At 38.7% G+C, this 20,803-nt stretch overlaps 1 protein-coding gene across 4 annotated transcripts in view; it reads left to right on the forward strand.

Annotated features, from left to right (window-relative positions):
• The window catches only part of chd3 (chromodomain helicase DNA binding protein 3), a 48,641-nt gene extending 30,515 nt beyond the window's left edge, over nt 1–18,126 (forward strand). For 2 of the 4 annotated variants that reach the window (XM_079257583.1, XM_079257584.1), the window contains exons 36-40: nt 1,472–1,604; nt 4,020–4,215; nt 4,786–4,949; nt 5,269–5,395; nt 8,905–9,512. In XM_079257583.1, the coding sequence (XP_079113709.1) occupies nt 1,472–1,604; nt 4,020–4,215; nt 4,786–4,949; nt 5,269–5,395; nt 8,905–9,179 (895 nt within the window). In that variant the 3' untranslated portion in view covers nt 9,180–9,512. Of the gene's footprint in view, nt 1–1,471; nt 1,605–4,019; nt 4,216–4,785; nt 4,950–5,268; nt 5,396–8,607; nt 9,513–15,995 lie in introns of those variants that run through there. The other 2 variants (XM_079257585.1, XM_079257586.1) reach the window with 2 other exon arrangements.
• Nucleotides 18,127–20,803: the final 2,677 nt, after the last annotated feature.

Genomic DNA, 20,803 nt, shown 5'->3' on the forward strand with positions numbered 1-20,803 from the left:
TAATCCATGCACTGATTGGATTCACAAGTTATTTTTATTAAATATTTCTCCACATTGCCGCTTTGGGCTACAATGCTTGTGTCAGTTTCAAACATTCACAAGTAGCCGACTTCCTTTTCCATTGCTTAACCTTTCAGAATAAAGTGTCAAATATTCAAGCTTACAGCAGAAACGTCCCCATAATTCTTCCAACAGCAACTTTTCAGCAGCTGATCTGGCTAAACTGAAGAAGCTGGAAATGCTGCATGATATTTAATACTGTTTAGTTGTTTGTTCCCTTAACAAATGTCAGGTTATCACAGTGCTATACCAGAGTGTCTGCAAAAAACTATTGTGTGCATACGTGCACATGTATGTATGTGTGTGAAGTTGCCATCAGTTAAACACATTTCTCAAGTAACTAAAGTGCCAATAACTGCATGTACACAAGAGCAAACAGGACAATTAAAACAAAGGGATAAATATCCTGAAATGGTACATTTAGAATTAATCTGCAATTAATATGCGATTATTCAGGAGTTAACTCAAGACATTTTGCGATTAATCACAATTAAAAAAATTTTATAGACAGCACTAATATATGTATATAAATTTATTCATTCATTATCCTAACCACATAGTCCAATTAAGAGTCGCGGGAAAGCTGGAGCTTATCCCAACACTCTTTGGGCGAGAGGGTTCATCCTGGACAGGTTGCCAGTCCATTGCAGGGCCAACATTGTATAATTAAATAAACTAATTGAATTAAATATATATTACATTATGTATAATATAATTGATTAAAGTGTGTTGAAGCAGGAACACATTGAAAACCTGCTAGATTGCGGCTCTCGTTGGAACAGATTGAGTAATCCTGTTCGATGTCTTATTCTATGCTTTAGGTATATTTGTTGTAGCAGCGCCACTGCAGGCCTGGCATTGACAGTGTTTTCTGTGGTTTTGTGTGGATGAACACATCTTGAAACATCTCCTGTTTTACAAAAAACTTTTTGAAATGAAATTGGTTCCATCTCCGTGTAGCGTCAGACATAATTAATAGAAAAAATAATGCTATAAAAAGTTAACAGTGATGGTGTGGGGTGGCATTGCTTTGGAGGGCCGCACAGCAACAGTGAACATATTACATCAGTTTGTTCACATATTATAAGGAAGTAAAAACTGCATTGAATTTTACATTGGTCTTTTAAAATGCTATTAAGCAAACATTTCAGTTAAGAGCTGTTTCCACTTCTTCCAGTATTTATCCTTCAGCTCTAACTCTAAAATTAAATTGGGATTTATCTCTTTATCCACCTCTTCAAAAGTTATTAAGTACAGAAATATTTTTTAAAAAATTTAATAAAACAACTCTGGCATGGCATAAAATGATGTAAAAGCTGTTGAGATTGATACATGTTTTATTCACAATGTGTGCCAGGACTGATGCCAAAAACAGTCTAAATTGTTACATCATCCTCGACTCCTGTACCAGACATGGCTACGCTCGATGGCAGGACATCCAGAATGATCCTCAGTTTGCCATCGTCAATGAACCTTTCAAGTCGCAGGCAAACAAAGGCAACTTTTTAGAGATGAAGAACAAGTTTTTGGCTCGACGCTTTAAGGTAAGATATGGTGTTACTACACTTTGGTTTCCACTTGTATTGCCTTACTTTAAGTTTTTACATTTTGACTAGAAGGCTGTAAAATTCCTCAATCGTCAAAATTTTAATCTGAATGCTGAAGATACCAACTCTGAGAGCTTTGGGTTACTAAAAAAAAAACCCAACAAAAAACCCTGAGGCTCAGTGTGTTCAATCACCTGATTTGTTCAACAGTCTGACGACAGATGCCCCTAGACCCACATATTAGCTGAGTGGTACTGCTGACTGCTGCATTTCTGGAAGAGCTCTCATCCTGTTTTTGAGTCTCACATGTTTCAGATCCTTCCCTCAACATCCTCATTTACTGTATCTCTCACACTGGTTGCTCCTTGTAAAGATACATGATGTCTTGCTAAATTATTGGAGTTTTTTTTCTCAAATCTGACATCAACAGTGCACAAGGCAGCGCGATATATATTTCTCGCCAGTTTTCTCCCGGAATGCCTTTATTGTAATTGGTTGTGTAACATGGCAGCATCTTTTGCAAGACTTTCCAGTAATTAGACACTTCCTTCTGGAAATAGGACTGAATCATGTAAAGAATATGAAACGCAAGGGAAATTCTTGTGTTGCTATGGTTAAATTTGCAACACACCTGACTCAAATTAATTGGAAATTAACAGATGACAGAAGTCTGCTAATTGAGTGTGATGTGTGTCAGGTGTGTTGCAGCAACACTTGCAGGACTGCAGCTCTCTCAGACTGGAGTTGGCCTCCCCGTTGCTGAAAATTAAGCCATTTTGTGTGTGTACCTGTGTGTGTTTTGAAAACAAATATGCAGATATGTTTTCAGTTTGAGAATTTCTTTTTTTTTTTTATTGATATATTTGGCCTTTTCTTCATTTCGTCGTCTTCATGCAGACCATGAATGACCTTTTATGCAATCAGTAGATTCATCAGGACACTGATTCCCAGCAGTGAATTCAGCTGTGCAGAGGAGGAGCTTAAGTTATAAAAAAATTTTCAAAGCCGATCGTTTGAGAAAGCTTCGCACAAGCTGAATTTGTGTTGGCCAAATTGGCATTGTTTCTTTGATGTCATTATGTTTTTATTGTCCTTTGTAGGAAAGATTTATTATTTAAAAGTAAAAAATACCTGAACAAATTAAGCTTGCCACATTAGGGATATTTGATTCTTTCTTCTTTGATGCTCCATATGCTTCTAGGGTATGGTTACTCAGTCAAAAGAAGTTCTTTTATGGACTTTATACACTGTTACACTGTTTTCCTTGATGTTAAAGTGTCATGAAATTAAGGAAAGGACTTTGTAAAAAAAAAAAAAAAAAACACTGTGAGAATCCAAAACATACTGCACTGATCTGACTCGGGCCTATTAAATCAGTGTTCATAGTAGAGTTTCAGCCACAATCATTGGACAGAATATTTTCGTGCTGAAGGGAATCATTAAGAAAGCCTTGAAGAAATTTGTCCTCTTCAACCTGTTTGGTACCAACTTACACACATCACTTAGTTTGGAAACATCCTTTGCAAAAGGACGTTTCAACCAAAAACCTTGTATTTTCCTAAACGAATCACCCACAGCTCACAAGAAGCATCATTGCAGCTATCAGGAGAGATATATAAGATTATTGTAACTATGGATAAATGCATGTATAGAACATGAGTATATAGCCTATACATGAAACATACTACAAGATAAGCTAAAAACCTTTATTGCAGTGCAAAGATCAGATGATTTTCTGTAGATTTTTTATGTATGTCTGTTTTTTTATTTTTTTTAGTTCTGTGTCTTTTATTTTGATTTATGTGACAATGGGGGCTTATTACTTTGCATCCCACCATACATATATAAGAAAAAGAATTTAAATTTGACTTCTAGTTGCACATTGTTTTTTGTTTTTAATGAAATATCAAGATCTTGAAAAACATTAATACAAAATAATCCTTTAAAATGTTTCTAGTCAGCATTTAAGTTCTTGAGATGAAGATCAGCTTTGCTTATACTGCTGAAAATTAGACTTGGCGTTAAAATGAGTCTCCGTACTGCACAGTCACATAGGATTTGTTTCGGAAAAAGTAGCTGTCTAAGTGTACCATCTCTGAAAATGGGATACTGCAGTGGTGTCATAGGCAACACTTTTCATAAAAAAACAGCGGCTTTTAAGCCCTACAACAAACTACTACATTCGTTACAGATTTTAAATCACTTCTGTCAGCTGTTTTTAATGGTAAATGGACTGTCCTTTTTTAGTCATGTTAACCACTCAACCACTTAGGCATGTAGTCAGGGGACGCCTGGAATCAATCCACCTACCTTCCAGTGTACCAGTGGCTCAGTTGTGTTAAATGTACATGTTCAAAGAGTCCTGCATCACACCCGTCACTTATCTGTCTCCTCCTGACTGCTATCCTCCAGCTGTTGGAGCAAGCGCTTGTGATAGAGGAGCAGCTGCGACGGGCAGCGTACCTAAACATGACCCAGGATCCGAGCCACCCGGCCATGGCGCTCAATGCACGCTTTGCGGAGGTGGAGTGCCTTGCAGAGTCCCACCAGCACCTCAGCAAGGAGTCCCTGGCAGGCAACAAGCCTGCAAACGCTGTCCTACACAAAGGTCAGCGATGACAGGATAACAATGATTACAGATAAGATTGATCGCTTTTGCAGTCAGAATATTGTCTGAATTTGAAGCAGAAATATTTTTTTTTTGTCCTTGTAAGCAGAGAAGTCTGTCAGAGTAAAGTAGGTAAATGGATTCAGAGAAGGTAGAAGAAACGGAGATAATCACCGATAATTAATGAGAGAAATAGACATCAGATCTCAGTTGTGCAATCTTTCCTGCTGCATTGACCTAATCGCTTTGCCTGGAGCTGATTTCAGTAATACCAAGCAGATAAGCTTTCCTAATGTTAAGTGATAGCTCCAAACATTCCCTCACTGTCTCATTAGAAAGGCTGTCAATGTTTATATTGCTCAAGAATAACATCCACAGCACACTACTGTTCTTGTTCTCAGTTTGTTTGTAAGGATTTTTGTAAATGGTTAGTTAATAAGACAAGGCATGCTTTTTTTTCTTTTTAAAAAAAAGAAAAAAATTAAGAAGAAAATCAATTAAAAATAGGGTGAAATACGAGAATATGTAGATATTTCTTCCTGTCAGTCATTCTGTTTGTTGTCACTGCAGTGTTGAACCAGCTGGAGGAGCTGCTGAGTGACATGAAAGCTGATGTGACTCGGTTACCGGCCACGCTGTCCAGAGTCCCACCCATCGCCGCCCGCCTGCAAATGTCAGAGAGGAGCATCCTCAGCCGACTGGCCAGCAAGGGCACCGAGACGCACACACCCCCGGTCAGCAGCCTGCTTGCGATCGCACGCACATATTTATTACATATACAAACAACCGCACTCACAAGCTGAAACCTGCTGGAGCTGCCAGTGGAAAAAATAATAGCTGGAGGACGTCCAATGAAAACACAGAGACCTTTATATCATCAACCACATGTGCCTTTTCACTCCAAATGTTTTGTCAGCATCTTATTTATTTATTTATTTATTTATTTTATGTCTTCCAACGTAACCGACATGCTTAATTGAATAATTTATTGTTATGCCTTTTTTTTCTTATAAAGTCACTGTTTGTTCTGAAGAAATGCTTCACTTTGTACAGCCCATACCTCCAGGACCCTATGCCACCCCCCAGAACTACGGAGCCCCCTTCACCCCTGCACCTCCGAGCGCCCTACACTTGGGAGGAGCCAACTATAGTCAGATGCCGCCCGGGTCCTTCATATCAGGTCGGTGTTGGAAGCCCCACTAACGTTTAATCTGTAATGACGTTAGAAATGTGTGTGTTTGGTTTAAATCACCTCAGCAAGCAGGTAGAAAGTGTTGGTCAGTCATAGAAAATGTACATTGAGGATATGAGAGGAATGGGGGGAAAAAAAGAAGCAAAAAGTCAGGTATAATAGCTTTGATAATTACAGTATTCAAGATAATTTACTGAAGAAAATCCCACTTTGTTTGATCTGTTTGACACTTGGCAAGCTGATGGTTTAAGCCTGATTTATGCGCCTTTGCGGAGGTGTTATTGCAGTCTCACTGTTGCTGCCTCAGGCGCAGGAACTGATTATATCTCAGCACAGAGATACGATTGTTACAACAGCACTGCAACAACAGATTTGGTTAATTTAGGTCATGTTGTGCATTAATAGCACTTACAGAAGTCCTGTTTTATGCTCATTCATTCTCTCACTTTTACTTAAAAGAACAGCTTTGTTAGCTGCAGCACAAGTTTGTTAAAAATAGTCATGGTGAAAGAGGATGTCTACAGTTTTTACAAAGGTTCAGATCATAGTGAGGATTTTATTTTGCCTACTAAAAGCATAATGTTTCTTAATGGGTGTGGACCAGCATTGTGAAGGCTGAAGAATAGAAAGCCCTGAAAATGTCCCATAAAGCTTTTTAACTGAGGGTCATCTTGATATATTGTCATATGCTTTGATAGTTAAATAAAAAGTGCTGTTTGGTATGGAAAAATATGCCCAAGATTTCCACCACTTGTCAAAGTAAGAGCAACTTATGACATCTGCTGGGTGTGGGGAAACTTAGCGAATGTTAGGAACAAAAGATGAAACAACGAAAGAATCAAGTCTGCTTAGAAAGAAAAGAAACAGAAGAAGTAAAAGCAAAGTTTCAGGATGAACATTAAGTGAAAGTTGTCGTGTTAATCCATCAATTTTCTATGCTTGCCTGATACTATCAGGCGAGAGGTGAGATGCACACTGGACTCATTACCAGTCCATCACAGGGCACCAGTGCAATAATCATTTGTTGGATCTTTCCGTCCCTTCTGTGTAATTACCATAAATGACCATAAATTTATAAAGGCTGTTGCAAAGAGCAGGTGGCGTTTCCACACGCTGTCACATAAAAGCAGCATCTGCTCACACTCTTTGCAACTGCTTTCATAAATGTGGTTTGCAGCTGCATGGCTTGCACAAATGTTTTATGCTTTCGATATCACCACCTGCACTTTTTTTTTCTTTTTACTCTGCTTGCATTATAAATACCAGCTATTGGTTGGGGGGGGGGGACGGACAGACTGTGCTTACTTTGCACTTCTTGACCTGTTCTACTTGTACGTGTCGAGAGTTTCTTAATGCACTGAAATGAAATGTTGTACCTCACTTAAAAAGTAGCTCCTAAATGACTTAAAATGTGAAGTGAGATGAACAGTGTTGTCTGTGGAGGAGACTTGCTTTCTGTTTGAACTCTGGTTCTTCGCAAGATGTTCGAAATAAACAACTCCAAAGCGGTGTTGAATGTTTACAGTGACCTAAAGGCATGGTTTTGTGGTGATCCTCTGGCCGAAACAAGCTAATCTCACCATTCATGGCTCTTGAGGTCTCTTTGTGTTATCTCTGTAGATCCAGTGCAAATATGTGACAGGAGTTATTTGCAGAAGTACATGATGGGGAAGAACTAATCTTGCTAGAGATCAGGATTTAAATACTTGGCAAGCTGAACCGTGGATGGGCAAAAGCAGCCCCCAAAATGCTGCTTTTTTTCCCCTTTTTTTTTTTTTTTACAATCTGAGGAATTCTTTCTTTGTATGGTTATATTTTTGTGTTAATAGAAAAAGAAATGTTCAGTCGTCACAAACATGACTCTTCTTCATATCTAAATGTCAGGGTTTCTGTGCAGTCTTCTGTTATTATTCCACACTAATAAAGCAGGCCTGTTTTAAGCACTTTGAATTGAAGCTTTATCTCGCCAAGCCGCTGAAGTTGTGAAACCTTAAAAATCCAAAAGGGAGTTCATATTGGACAAAAACATCTGTGGCAGGGTGTCTGATGTGGCTGCCAAATAGACACCTGAAATAGACATTACCAAAAATCCAACACAAACGTGCTGCTTTGCTATATAAAGGCATTTTCATCTCTAAACATGCCCAGCCTCAAAACCTCAATACTTGTCTCAGCAGTTATAGGATCTAATGACACATTGTGCAACAATAAAGCGCAGTCAACCCTGCTGGAGAAGCATGTTTCTTTTCTGCTGTGAAGTCTGATCCGGGCTCTCATTACTTATTAAGTTAAAGGCTTTTTAATCAAAATTGCAGAAGAAAAAAAATTGTTTTGTGTTTTGGGCTTTTGTCCCACTCCTCCTTGCCTGCATTCTGTCAAAGTTTTCCTGCAGTTTGTGAATTTATTTTCTCATAATTAGTTCGGTAACAGCATATGCTGTCCAGGCGCACTCTCTGCCCTGGATGTGAATTCGTGTTCTGAGATGTTTAGATAGCAAAGATGTGGCAGAGATAACTGGTAAAACCTGATATTCCCCAGTAGCTTTGCCCTAAAAACCACAACAGCCAGCCTCTCGGAGCTGCTCCTGCCTCTCACTCAGTGTATCTTGATTGTTGTAATTGTAGACTCAGACATCTGTCAAAAGCATTGCTTTTTAGGGAGCCGGGGCCTATCTCTGAAAATGTCATTATGCTCAGCCCGTCTGAGTCTGACTGTGCCAAGAAAACATTCGGACTTTGTCCCGAGGTATTTTGAGAGGGACAGAAACCGCAGCAGCCTGGTTGTGTAAACGTCGTGTTGTGACTTGTGAACCGGTGAAGGGCTGGGCCGTGTGCCGCCTGTTCAGAAATAGTCACTTGCTGGTTGTGCTGCTCTGTGGATTTTTTTCTCTGCTCACACCGGGGGCCCCGCAGCCTGCTGCCGAGCCAAACAATATGCAGTCTGAATGCCTCGGCTGCATGCAGAAAATAAAACCATGTTTGTGGTCTTGATTGGGGTTGAGCTGGTTCTTGACCCTTTAAGATTGAGACACAGAGATGGAGGGGGGGGGGAGTTGCCTTCCATTAAAAGCACTATCCAAACAGAAACTCCCAAACTTGGGTCCACAAAGCGTCCTGTAATATGAAATATGCATTTCCTATTACCTACACGTTTTCCTCAAGCTGCATTCTGTTAATCTGAAGTTATCTTTCTACCATCAGGAAGCATCACATCTGCACTGTAAGGAGTTCCAGGTTCTAGACAAAGCTTCATCTTTTAGAGGCGTTCAAATAAAAGAGATGGAGTCGAACGCGTGGGTTCCTCATGTCTGCGAGCACCTGCCCCCACGCTGATCCCTTCCCACCAGCTCCGGTAGCTCTCGCTGACCTCTGACCTCCCCGCAGAAGGAGGAAAATATACTAAAAGAGAAATCCCTACGGGGACCAGTAAAGTGTCACATTATCCTGCTCCCCCTCTCCGAGCCTCCACTACAGTCTGCCGCTTGTCTGCCCCCACAGAAGCTGCCGCCGCTGCTGCTGCTGGGGCCACCGGGGGAGCTGCTGGTGGAGCCGCCGGGGGGCCACTCGCCGCCGGGGTTTGCCAGAAGACCAAGGAGCACGATGTGGTGCAGCGGCAGCGAGTGGTGGACCTATGGAAGGACGGCAAGTCAGAGGGAGCCATTGGGCTGGAGCTGAGGATGCCCAAGTCCACAGTGCACAGCATCATCGTCAAGTACCGGCTCAGCAACACGGTGGAGAACCTGCCTCGCAACGGGCGACCAAAGAAACCATGAAGGAAGGAGGGAGGAAAAATATCCTGGAATGTAGCAAAAAAAAAAAGAAAGAAAAAGAACATAAAGACTCAAAAACCTGACTGCATGAGAAGAGCTCCAAAAAGGACGGAAGAACGAAGCACTTTGACACTGCTGGAATGCGAGGACTATAAAGGGAAAGGAAAAGCTCATGAGATCGGAGGCAAAAGAGGAAAAAAAAAAACTGCAGAGGACATGAAATGTGAAATGAAAAGCAGTGGCGGCTCTTTGACCCACAAATGAAAACAAGCAATCAACTGCAGAGAGAGCCGATCCAAAATGAAAAAAGAAAAAAAAAAAATGCGAGAGGGGAAAAGGTGCTGCTGGAAAAACAAAAGCTAAAAACTGAACTAGCCTGCAAGGGGGGAGTGTGGGGGGGGGGGAGATAGCATGTTAATGCAATCACAGGTTTTTCTTTTAGAAATTCAGGTATGTCGGGAGAAAAATGCAGAAAAAGAGGATTTATTTTATTTTATTCTGTATACCTCCTCGTACAGATTTCTTGAGAATTTTTTTTTTTTTTCTTTCTGTTTCTTCCTCTGAGCCAAAAGATTTCCCCTTGGATCAATTCTTCATCTGCCGACTGACTGGACAAGCCTGTCCCCTGAATCTGACCTGCACTCCCTCATTCCTCCACAGTCTTCCACTCCTCCATCTCCTTTTCACACACATTCATCTATACACACATACACACACTCTGGACCTCACACACAACCTGAAAACCTGCAAAGAGCTTAGTTTATGTGCACAGTCCAGCCAGTAGAAATCCAAACTTAAAACAGAGAAGGACATACTGGACTCAAATCATCTGGCAAAGAGAGAGAGAGAGAGAGAGAGAGTTTTCTGAAACACTTCTCTCAGACTGTCTTGCATTCCTAAGTCCGACCATCACAAGTCTAAAAGAACTGACATGTTGTCTTTATCAGACAATTCGTAGCAACGATGCTCTATCTAATCTAATGGACTTCCATTGATAATGTACTGTATTACAAGGGGTAAAATGTTCCTTACTATTGCACCTTTTTGAAGTAGGATGATCACCTAAAGGGAAATATCACACTGCGTTTCCTGTTTTAAGTTTCATCGCAACAAAATGTGTTATTTACGAGCAGCTCTTTTTTTTTTTTTTTTTTTTTTTTGAAGATAAAAACCGTAATCCGTCACTAAAAGAAAGAGGGAGATTCGCTTTGAAGCTCAAAGGGACGTTTTTGTTCCGCGAGCTTCTTTATTGTGACAGTGTGATGGATTCCACGCTGTGGAAAATGTCCCCCGACCCCTCAGAAAATAAAACACTCTGGACTGTGTCATCGTTTTTCCAGTTCTCTCAGTGCGTGTGCAGTAAAGCCATACATCAGTGTAATATCCTCAAGCGGAGAGGCAGGATGAACCCTCTTGAGGCATTTCGGTGCGGAACTAAAATAAATCATCAGCGATTGTGTCCAAAATTGTACAGGAGCTGAAACTGAGTGGGATTTCCCTTTAGGTTTGAAGGTAGCGGTGTGGCCTGCAATGAGAACACGCAGTGTTTTTCTCTGTGTGTGTGTGTTGTATGTGTAGGTTATCCCGATGGTTATTTTTTATCGATGCTGTTGTTTACACTTAACAGAAATTGGTGCCAATCTGATATCTGTGATTCCTTTTTAATTCCATTTTTTAAGCTAAATAAAGGGAACACAAAAATGCTTTCTACAAAGCACTTTTCTATTTAATAAAACATGAGATTTTAATAGGCTAGATTATATATATATATATATATATATATATATATATATATATATATATATATATATATATATATATATATCCATAAACATTTCTTTTTTTTAAAAAATTACAGTTGATCAAATTATTTTTAGCTTATTGTCTTGATTCATGACGTTCTGTGGTTTAGTGTCACCAACATCAATGTTGTTTCCACCTCTGTTGTCCTTTTAGATCAACCTGGAGGAAACTGAAGGAGATAGTGGGACAAAAAAAAAAAAACAGAGCTGAGAGATCAACAACAAAAACAAAACTGCTGTCTGCTGGACATGTGTAGAAAAGGAAGCTAACATAACAGGCGTATTTGCTTTAATAGCTACACGTAGACTTGACCTGATTGAGATATTTTCTTTTAAATCGGCAAATTAGCAATGAGCCAATCAGAGCATTGAGCTAGCTGTCACAAGCGTATAAAATAACCAAATTATCCAACACTGTATTATGATATTTTTGCCTTAAAAAACCTGATAACTTATGCCTGTAATAAGCAGACCGATCGTGTTATTGACAAGGGAATTAATTTGTACAACACGATTCAACAACTGGTGATTGAAACATTAGAAAATGAGAAGCACATTTAAAATAAATTAAAAAAACAAATAGCTTTTAAATAAACTCTATTTAAATGCAGCTGAGAACAGATGGGTCTTTTAACTGGGTTTAAATAAACAGAATTTTCATCTGATCAGAGACTTTCTTGGGGTTTGTTCCAAACATGTGGAGCAAAGAGGCTGAATGCAGCTTCACCATGTCTGGTTCTCACACAATGAACTTATAAAAGACCAGATCCTGATGACCTGAGGGATCTGGTGGACTATAGACAAACAAAACCCTGATGAAGAATGGCTAAATGTAACCAGTGGCCACATTGTGGGAAATATGTTATAATTTTAATACCATTTTGTCTTTTATAGAGCTAAAAATAGATGAGTCACTCCAGTCTAAAGTCATGCAAAGCTACAAATTTAGGCTATAAAAAGTAAAAAGCCAACATCTAAACTTGGACATATCCTTTTTGTTTTTCTTTTTAATCTCCTTTTGGTGCTAACAATTGTTGTATCCTCATACCTGAAACTATGCATAAGAAACATTTTCGTTTGTACTCTAATGGTTAAAGTAACCCACAGGTGTCTAAAATGCTAAAAAAAAAAAAAAAAAAGATCTTTGTTTAAAGTACAAAAGAAAAAAAACCCAGTTAATCTTACATTTATTTTGACGTTAGTATTTTATTGTATGTGATATTTTCTAGAAACTCACATTTCTCATTTACTGAAATTTAAAAGCCCTCATGTGTAACACTCCCGTTTAAACGTAAACATAAAATCCAACCATCACACAGTAAGTAGCACGCAGCATAATATTAAAATCCGAAAAGTGGCACAACTGCACTCAGATTTTGTCAACCACTGCCCCTAACGATGATTGGGTCTATGCTGACTCTTTATCTTACCTCTTGCTCCTTCCTGACTGGTTTTCCTTTCCTCTCATTCTCTGATAACGTCCTTATTTTTTTTCTGGTCCCTTAGTCCTACGTTAAGATAAGGTTTCCTACTTTCTCGGCCGATTGCAAAATTCCTGCAAGTTTTTAGATTTATCAAATTTATTTTCTGCAGTTAGACAGGCTCTTCCTTCCTGAAAGCAAATCTCTGCTCTTTAAATTCCTGAAGAGTTGACAGTTTAGAAACACAAGGTTGTCCTCCATAAAAGGTTCTGGCGCAGATGCACTCACACAAAGCTTTTCAGTGAACAAATATTAATGAAATAATGTAGCATTTCTTGCCAACTTCTATCACATCGTAAGAATCTACAGCAGGGAGACACAGACTCACATTTTGGCCAAGAATGTTTTTTTTTTTTAGAGACTTTTTGGACTTGAATTCCTCCATCCAGTCTAGTTTTAGCGTTTCAGGTATCAGAGAGGAATAAAACGCCTGGAAGTATAAAAGCTTTCAGAGATGTGTCTTTTAGTAAAATGTTTTATTTTTTTTATTTTTTTATTTTTTTTACTGTAGATATGCACTGCCAACTTTATCTAAGATGAAAAACTTGTATCTGTCAAACAATGTCTGCTGCTACTGTGGAGCAACAGACAGATAAATGGAAACTGGAAAGTATAAAAAAAAAGGATTGGAGGAGGAGTTTGGATGGACAAAAATGGCAGCCAAAAGAATTTTATGACGTCTAGTACAGCAAAGGGAGCCTGTTATCTGGTTCCTTTACCTATTCATCATCATTGCTTTCTCACCATATGCCTTTTTGATGACCTTTTTCTTCTTGTGAGAAAAACAATAAATGTGTTTCTATCCACTACACAACTTGCTAAACGACTGAATAGCTATTCCTAAAAAGGAAAAAAGACTGCCATAAATAGTATCAAGAAGTGTTTTGTCGTTAATTAAACCTTTTTATATGCATTATTTACATTTTTTAACATGGTACTTAAAAAAAAAAAAAAAAAACCTCACTTGTCAGCACTGTCTGGGTATAAATGATATAAAACCCATGGTGAGTGTTCCCTAGTTTTGCACTGCTGTTGCTTACTCGTCCACTGGCCTGGATGAAGTAACTTTTTCTCTTCCAGAACAGTTTTTTCCATTGTCTGTCTCTATTCCATGTCTTTGTCTTCCTTCTCCACAGCATTTTCTCCGGTTATGCACCCTTTGCTCTTTCACCTAGTCTTTACCTTCATTTGTTTAGCCTCTTATCACATTTCATCTGCCAGCCCCCATACACACACACACACATACATGCACAGCTTTTTAGCTCTTTCTTTTCGTCTCCTCCACTGGCCTCTTCTGGCAAAGTGCCACACATTTTCCCATAAGTGGTCCCCACTCCGGTTTTAGATGTGCGTACACGCAGTTCCAAACATCTTCGGCTCGATGCGCTCCTTATCACACATTTGATCTGCAGGGGGTGTTGTGATCGTTTATCTTTCCATGTAGTGCAAGTGAGAGCAGTGCGCTGTTGGTCTATTCCTGGCTTTGTTTTTAAAAGGATGTCTAAAATTGCCGTTCCCCTCCTGGAGCACACTGATGATAGCGCACAAATGTGGAAAGCTCAGATCTCCCTCGCTTGCCAGCTGTGCAGTGGTGCAGAAAGACGTTAGATTTCATGAATGTGTGTCTGTGTGCGGCTGTGTCCTCATGTGCCTGTGTGTGAAAGTGTGTTTACTCATTGCTGGCCTCACTTTCTCCCATTAAACAGTTATGCATTTTGAGCTTTTGCCATTAATGTAAACATGATATTGTATATATATATGACATGATACACGATGTACTGTATTATGCAAGTTTTCTCAATAAAGATACTCAAAAATACACTTTGATGTCACTTATTTGTGGAAAACCAAAGTGATTAACCAAATTCAGACATGCTTATTGTGGTATTGGGAAAACAATGGCCAAACAAGATAAGGATATCTTGAATCATCATCTGTGAACAGAGTCAAGATAATTGAGAATAATTTCAAACTCCGGCCGCATTCGCCACAACGTTATTTTACAAGTGGATGTTCTCATGTCAAAAACAAAATCTATTTGTGTTTTTGGATAAACATCTTGGAGCTCATTTTATTAACATCACTGCTTGGAAACAATCTGCTCACTTTTACATTCCTAAATACAAAACAAGGACATTGGTTTCAACCAATTTTAATCAGGATTTTGTGTTCCCATCCACTCAAATGTCCAGTTAAAACATGTGCAGGCTTTTTTTTGCAAATGACTACTTCTTTCAGAGAGCAAGAAATGGTGGTGTCAGCTGAAGGACTTAAACCTTTCCAGAGCACATGCATATCACTAGTTGAGCACCAGATTAGTATCCTTCATCCTTGTCTTTCATTGTACTTGTTTTATTAGTTGTGTACTCGAAACCCCCACCAAAGAAAGGCAGTCAGAATGATCAGGTTTTGTTTTCAACAGGAAACCCAAGTCAAGCTACAGTCTATTGGGTAAAAAAAACAAACCAGCACTTGGTCAGTATTGTCTGTGGATCCACAAGCATCCGAAAACGTTTGCATTTCAGTTTTTAATATTGTAGACTACTTCATTTTACTGGTATTTTAATTAATTTTAAAGACAAACAGAACTAACATTTGAACTTTAAAAACTGAGATTTTCAAGAGAAAGTCTGGACAGTTTAATCTGGTTTTTGTCAGCAGTTGCTGTTCACATAATGACATCTAAATGGGAGGCTTTCTGCTGGACACGTGCTCGCTTGGTTGGAAGTCACAAAAGCTGCCTTTTTTTTCCTTATTGTGTTGATATGAACACTGTATGTATGTGTCTACAGCGACTGAAAGAGGAAAAAAGCTGCAGGTCGGCAATGAGGACAGACTATCACCTGTGGCGCACCTCATGCACACAGTTGCAGCAAATGTGACAGAATATTTGCTGATACGTTCATTTATTGTTACCAAAGATTGTATTTGGGGCTTTTTAGAGACATTTCAGCATGTGTTCATTTGAAAGACCTTTTTATTGTCGTTTTCTATACTTCAAATGTGTACAGCTTAATGAAAACACTCCAAATATAGTTTTCAAAGAGATTGTTTCATCTCCTTCGCTCACTTCCTTTTTCTTCATTTGAGAGTTTTTCCCTCTACTTTCCCTGAGTGGCAATTTGAAACTACTGTGAGCATTTTTTTCCCCACCTTATTTAAAGTATTTCTGTGAGCATTTCTGCTATGTGCTGCAAAGAAATCTTCCAGATTTCCTCTATAGGTAACACTGCATGGGGGGGTGGCAACCCCTCTGTAATGAATATTATTTGTTTTATATCCATCATTTCAGACTTCGGCCTTTACAAGAATAACATGCAATGGATATCATTTAGATTTATGTAAGTGAACAAAAAAAAAAACCCAAAACAATCTGATTTGATTAGCTGTGAACACATACAGGAGATTTAGCTAGACTTCAAGTCAGATTTATTTGTTGTAAAAACTTATTCTCAGTCTTTACAGGGAGAGAGGACACTGAGAGCAAAAAAGCATTGAGATGGCTGAACTGAATTTGTGTTTCCCCCCCCCTGCAGTACTGAACGGGCCTCCCATGTCTGTGAAGAAGGAACGGGAAGCAGAACTGCTAGTCAACCGGCGAGAGCAGCGCAGCGGAGAGGTCATCTGCATCGACGACTAGACAACACACACGCATACGCACTCACACACACTGAAATCCAACTCTTGCAAAGATTTCTTCAGTTTCTCTCCAAGAGAGTGAAACGTTGGTGGCAAAGTCAGCAGCAGAGCGACACATCCGATATTGCAACAAATTGACTGACTGAAGGTGAAAATGTTCACTATCAAGTGATTGTAGTTGCTTTGTTGGGTAAACACACACACACACACACACACACACACACACAGCAGTCTTCTGATAAATTTCTAATTCTGACCGATACTCCCATGGACACACATTCAGGCACACACACAAGTGTGCATACGCATACCAACAGCAGACATAGTTCAACTTGTCTCCTAACTTCTTGTGTCTTTTTTCTTGTCTGCCTCAAACCATTATACTCCTCATAAATGGCCTCCTCACACGGGCCTCCTCCTCTAGGGATGCTTCAAACCTCACTTACAGGTACACGCACACAACCAAATACACACACACACACACAAAACGCAAAACCCACTTCAATCCTAGAAACCTTTTTAGATCTCTCAATAGACCACATAGCACCCCCTTCCTCCCGCTGCTCCTTAAACTTTGGACAGGAAGCTGCATGTAAAACTAAACTCATTTCCATCATCGCACTCCATCCCCTTAAGCATGCTCTAATCACAACAACCCTGTCTTGTGGAAAAGAAAAAAATATGCTATTAAGCTGTGCCTACAGTCATTTTAATACAGTTTCTAATTCTCAGAAAGAGGCTAAATCTCTGATTTCTCAGTCCAAGCAGCTCCAAGCACAGCTCCAGCCTTTTTTCGCCCTTGGTTTTGCTTTTTTTTTAAATTTTTATTTTTTTTTATTTTTTAATAAAGGTACATGCTCAGATAAAACACACGCAGGAAGGTAAGATATGATGATATATTCAGGACTTATTCAACCTCAAAGTAATTTTTGACATCCCATCTTGCTTCCACGGTTCTAGTTTATGTACAGAGCTTTGAGGTATTTTGGGGGGGTTGTTCCAGAAAAGGCCTCGAAATTATGCTTTTTTTTTTTTTTTTTTTTTTTTTTTTTCAGAAACCCCCCTATGAATGTTTATAGCCTTTCATAAGAAAGTCAGTGTTGTTAAAGCCTATCGACCACCCTCAACACTACTCTTGAAATCCACTCCTTGCCCACCCCATCACCTGTTTTTCCTTGTTTTTATTTTTTCAACGTTTCTGTTTCTTTCTACAAAATCCTGTGATATACTTTGCATATTTAAACCATTCATTCATGTTCTCTTGTATTTTTACTCTCCCATTATGAGTATTGTTGTTGTCGATGTTGCTGTTGTTCTCGCTGTTGCTATTTGAAAGAGCTTCTACCAAAAGAGACATCTTTTTGTTCTTACTAAAAACTATGGGGAAAAAACAAGAAAACAGCACCATATGTGACATCCTTTTGCCACATTTGTCTTACTATTACAAGAGACTGCAAACGAAGAAGTTGAGCTAACTTCAGAAGTAGATGCATTACAAGACAACCAATTTTCTTGCTCATATGTCAACATGGGGCTTTCAAATGATATGCATATATAGAAAATAGACCACATATAACCCTTAATGCTTCTGTGAACACTAAAGTCCGTGAAAGATACATATCTGGAAAATCTGACTAGACTTTTATACATTGCATCATTTAAAAAAACGCCTTAATAAACATAGCTGGACAAATGTAAAGTCATGATAAATTTTGAGACTGATGTCAGCCTGTAAGTTCTAGTCAGCATTGTCTGTTTTAAGTTAAAACTGAGAAAAAACAATAGCTAGAAGTTAACTTATCCCATAAACTTTAATCTAATTTTCCCAGGGCAAAAATCTGAGAACATTTTATAAATGTATTTTATTTTAAACAAAAGTTTGGCGACCCCGGAGCTAAAATGTTGCATCAAAAGAGAACTCTTCCTTTGACCGATTTCCAGGATTTTCTGTTGATTTCTGGGTATGTGTCACTGTGTATGTAGTGGTGCCAATCAAATGATGAGTGGCAGTAAAAACATGTCAATGATGACCCATCTTTTTTTTTTCTTTCTTTTTTTTTTTGTTTGTAATAAAACTGAATGAAATAAAATTCTCTTGGGTGTTTTTATTTTCTTTCACATGGTATGGATTTCTGAAATATCTCAATTGTGCTTTTCAAATTAAATCAAATATTATTTATAATGTTCCTTTCATACAATAAGTAGCCCAAAGTGCTTTACATAAAAAACATTTTGGTATATTGAAAACAAGCCTTTACACACCCAGGTATAGGCCTTACAGTTGTTAAAACACACACCTCATCATACATCTTTTGGTCATCATAGTGTTGTTTTAAAGCCACCACCACCCCAACCATAACCACTGGTGCCCCACTGTATATTAGTAGGGAAATAAGCAACTGGCTGAGGAAGTAGTTCATAGTCAGCCCACGTATGAACACAGGGTTCATGCCATTGGAAACCACCAAGATCAAAGCAGGCCGGAGTCCACACCACAGCCGTAGGGTTGCAGTGCAGGACTTCCACAATCACCACGGCAACAACCCTGCAGACCAAGCAGGCAAAAACCCTGGTATGAAGGATCTCCATGAGGAAAAACACTGGAGTTAAAAAAAAAAAAAAAAAAAAAAAAAAAGGTTGAACAAATATAAACAAATAAAAGCAACAAATTTGAAGAAAGAAATATTTAAAAGTATGTGGGCAAAACAATCCAGTAAAAACAGCAAGTCACATAAATGAGTGGTTATTAAAATAAACGGAAAAGTATTGAACGAATGAAAGAAAAAATAATAAATAGTTATAAAGTGATGGAAAATTAGATAAAATAAAATAGAAACCAAACCAAAAAAAATTCAGCTATAAGCTAAACTAACTAAACTAGATAAGTCTGAGGTCTTTTTAAAAGAAACATGAACAGTCTTTGCAGCCCTGAGGTCGTCTGGCAGGATGTTTCACAGGCAGGAGCCATGGTGGTGGAGTAAGGCCTTAATAAAAGTTTTGGTTCTGATCCTTGGGAACAGTTGAAAGGCTGGTGCCAGAGGACCACAGCATCCTATTCTATTCATTCATATTCTAAAATCAGGTAGTATGTATAAGAACCCCCAAGTCCATTAGGACTTTTTTTAAATTACTAAAAGTACCTTAAAATCAATCCCGAAATGGCAGGGGAGCCACTGCAGAGATTTTATAACTCTTGCAATATGTTTCTGCCCTCTGGTCCTCGTCAGAACTCATGCTGCTGAGCTCTGAAGTAATTGCAGGTTAGAAATACTATTTTTGGGAAGACCAGAGAACAGGACATTACAATAATCTATTTTAATAGAAATGAAAGCATGCATCAGCACCTCCATGCTGGCGAGAGAGAGTGATGGGCGGGCTCTGGTGATGTTTTTATGATGGTAAAATCCTGTCTTTGTGACATTTTTATGTGTGGAATAAACTCAGATCAAAGCCTAAGAGGACACCCAGCTTTCTGACACACAGAAGGTTTAAAATGCTGTAATTTGGATGAAATATTCTCTCTCTTGTCTTCAGGACTGACCATTAAAACATAAGTTTTTTCCTGGTTGATCTGTAGGAAATTCTCCGCCATCCATGACTTTATATCAGTTTAAAAGGATGTAAGTCAGCAAGAGACACAGTGATGTTAAGCTGGATTTTATCAGCATATCTGTGAAAATCAATGCTGTCTCTCCTGGTGGCATCCCCAAGAGTCAAAATATGCAGATTAAAAAGTAATGGGTCTAACATTGAACCTTGGAGACCCCCACATTAATTCCATGGATTCCTGACGAGCATGTAACTACATTTAGCCCCCGTCTAATAAAATCTGGTCATCTTAAATGCCTCATTGGGATCCAGACACACCAATACAGACAGCTTCTGAGTCCAAGTTACACCTCAAGTGGTTAAAAATCCTCCAAAGGCACATCTCACTATTGTGGTTTGTTGTATAACCAGACAGATATTTCAAAAACACGTGTAATTAGTAAAAACAACTATCATCTTAAAATATAAATAAATGTTAAAAATATTAATAAAATTCGAAGCCACCTAAGCATTTATATAGCGCTTCGTTACAGTTCCCACTGAGGCGTCCAATTGGATAAAACTGGCAACATTAAAAAATACACAGCAGTGGTCTGAAACTGCCAGTTCTACTACAGAGGACACACCAGTGGACAGGACATAGGTCCAGGTTAGGTCCTCTGTTGTTAGTTTTACCTCTGAGCTGTATAACCTTCATTCTGTCGGGCAAATGAAAGTACATAATATCATTTTGTAAATGTATGTTTTGACCTCATAAGCACAGCTTCATGGTGTAACCACTCACTAATTTTCTACATCAATACAAATGTAAAGTTGGCACAATAACTGGTTTATTTATACACCCTATTCTATCCTTACTTGTATTTTGTATCCACATTCCCTGATATTGTCATGATGTGTGTGTTTTGCATTTTTAGTTTTGGTTTTTTTTGTTTTGTATGTTTAGTTCTAGTCTTCCCTGTTTAGTTCCCTTGTTTCTTGTTTCGCCTTTGTTCCTGTTCATTAGAGTCACCTGGTCTCATTTAGTTAATTCACCACACCTGTGTCATTTTGTCTTTGTGTATTTAAACCCCTTGGTTTCTGTTCCAAATGCTGGTCCATTAGTTGTGTTTGCTGTATGTTAGTCTTTTGGTTAACCCTAGTTTCCCTGGTTTTT

This window comes from Telmatherina bonti (genome assembly GCF_933228915.1).
Source record: "Telmatherina bonti genome assembly, chromosome: 18".
NCBI lineage: Eukaryota > Metazoa > Chordata > Actinopteri > Atheriniformes > Telmatherinidae > Telmatherina > Telmatherina bonti.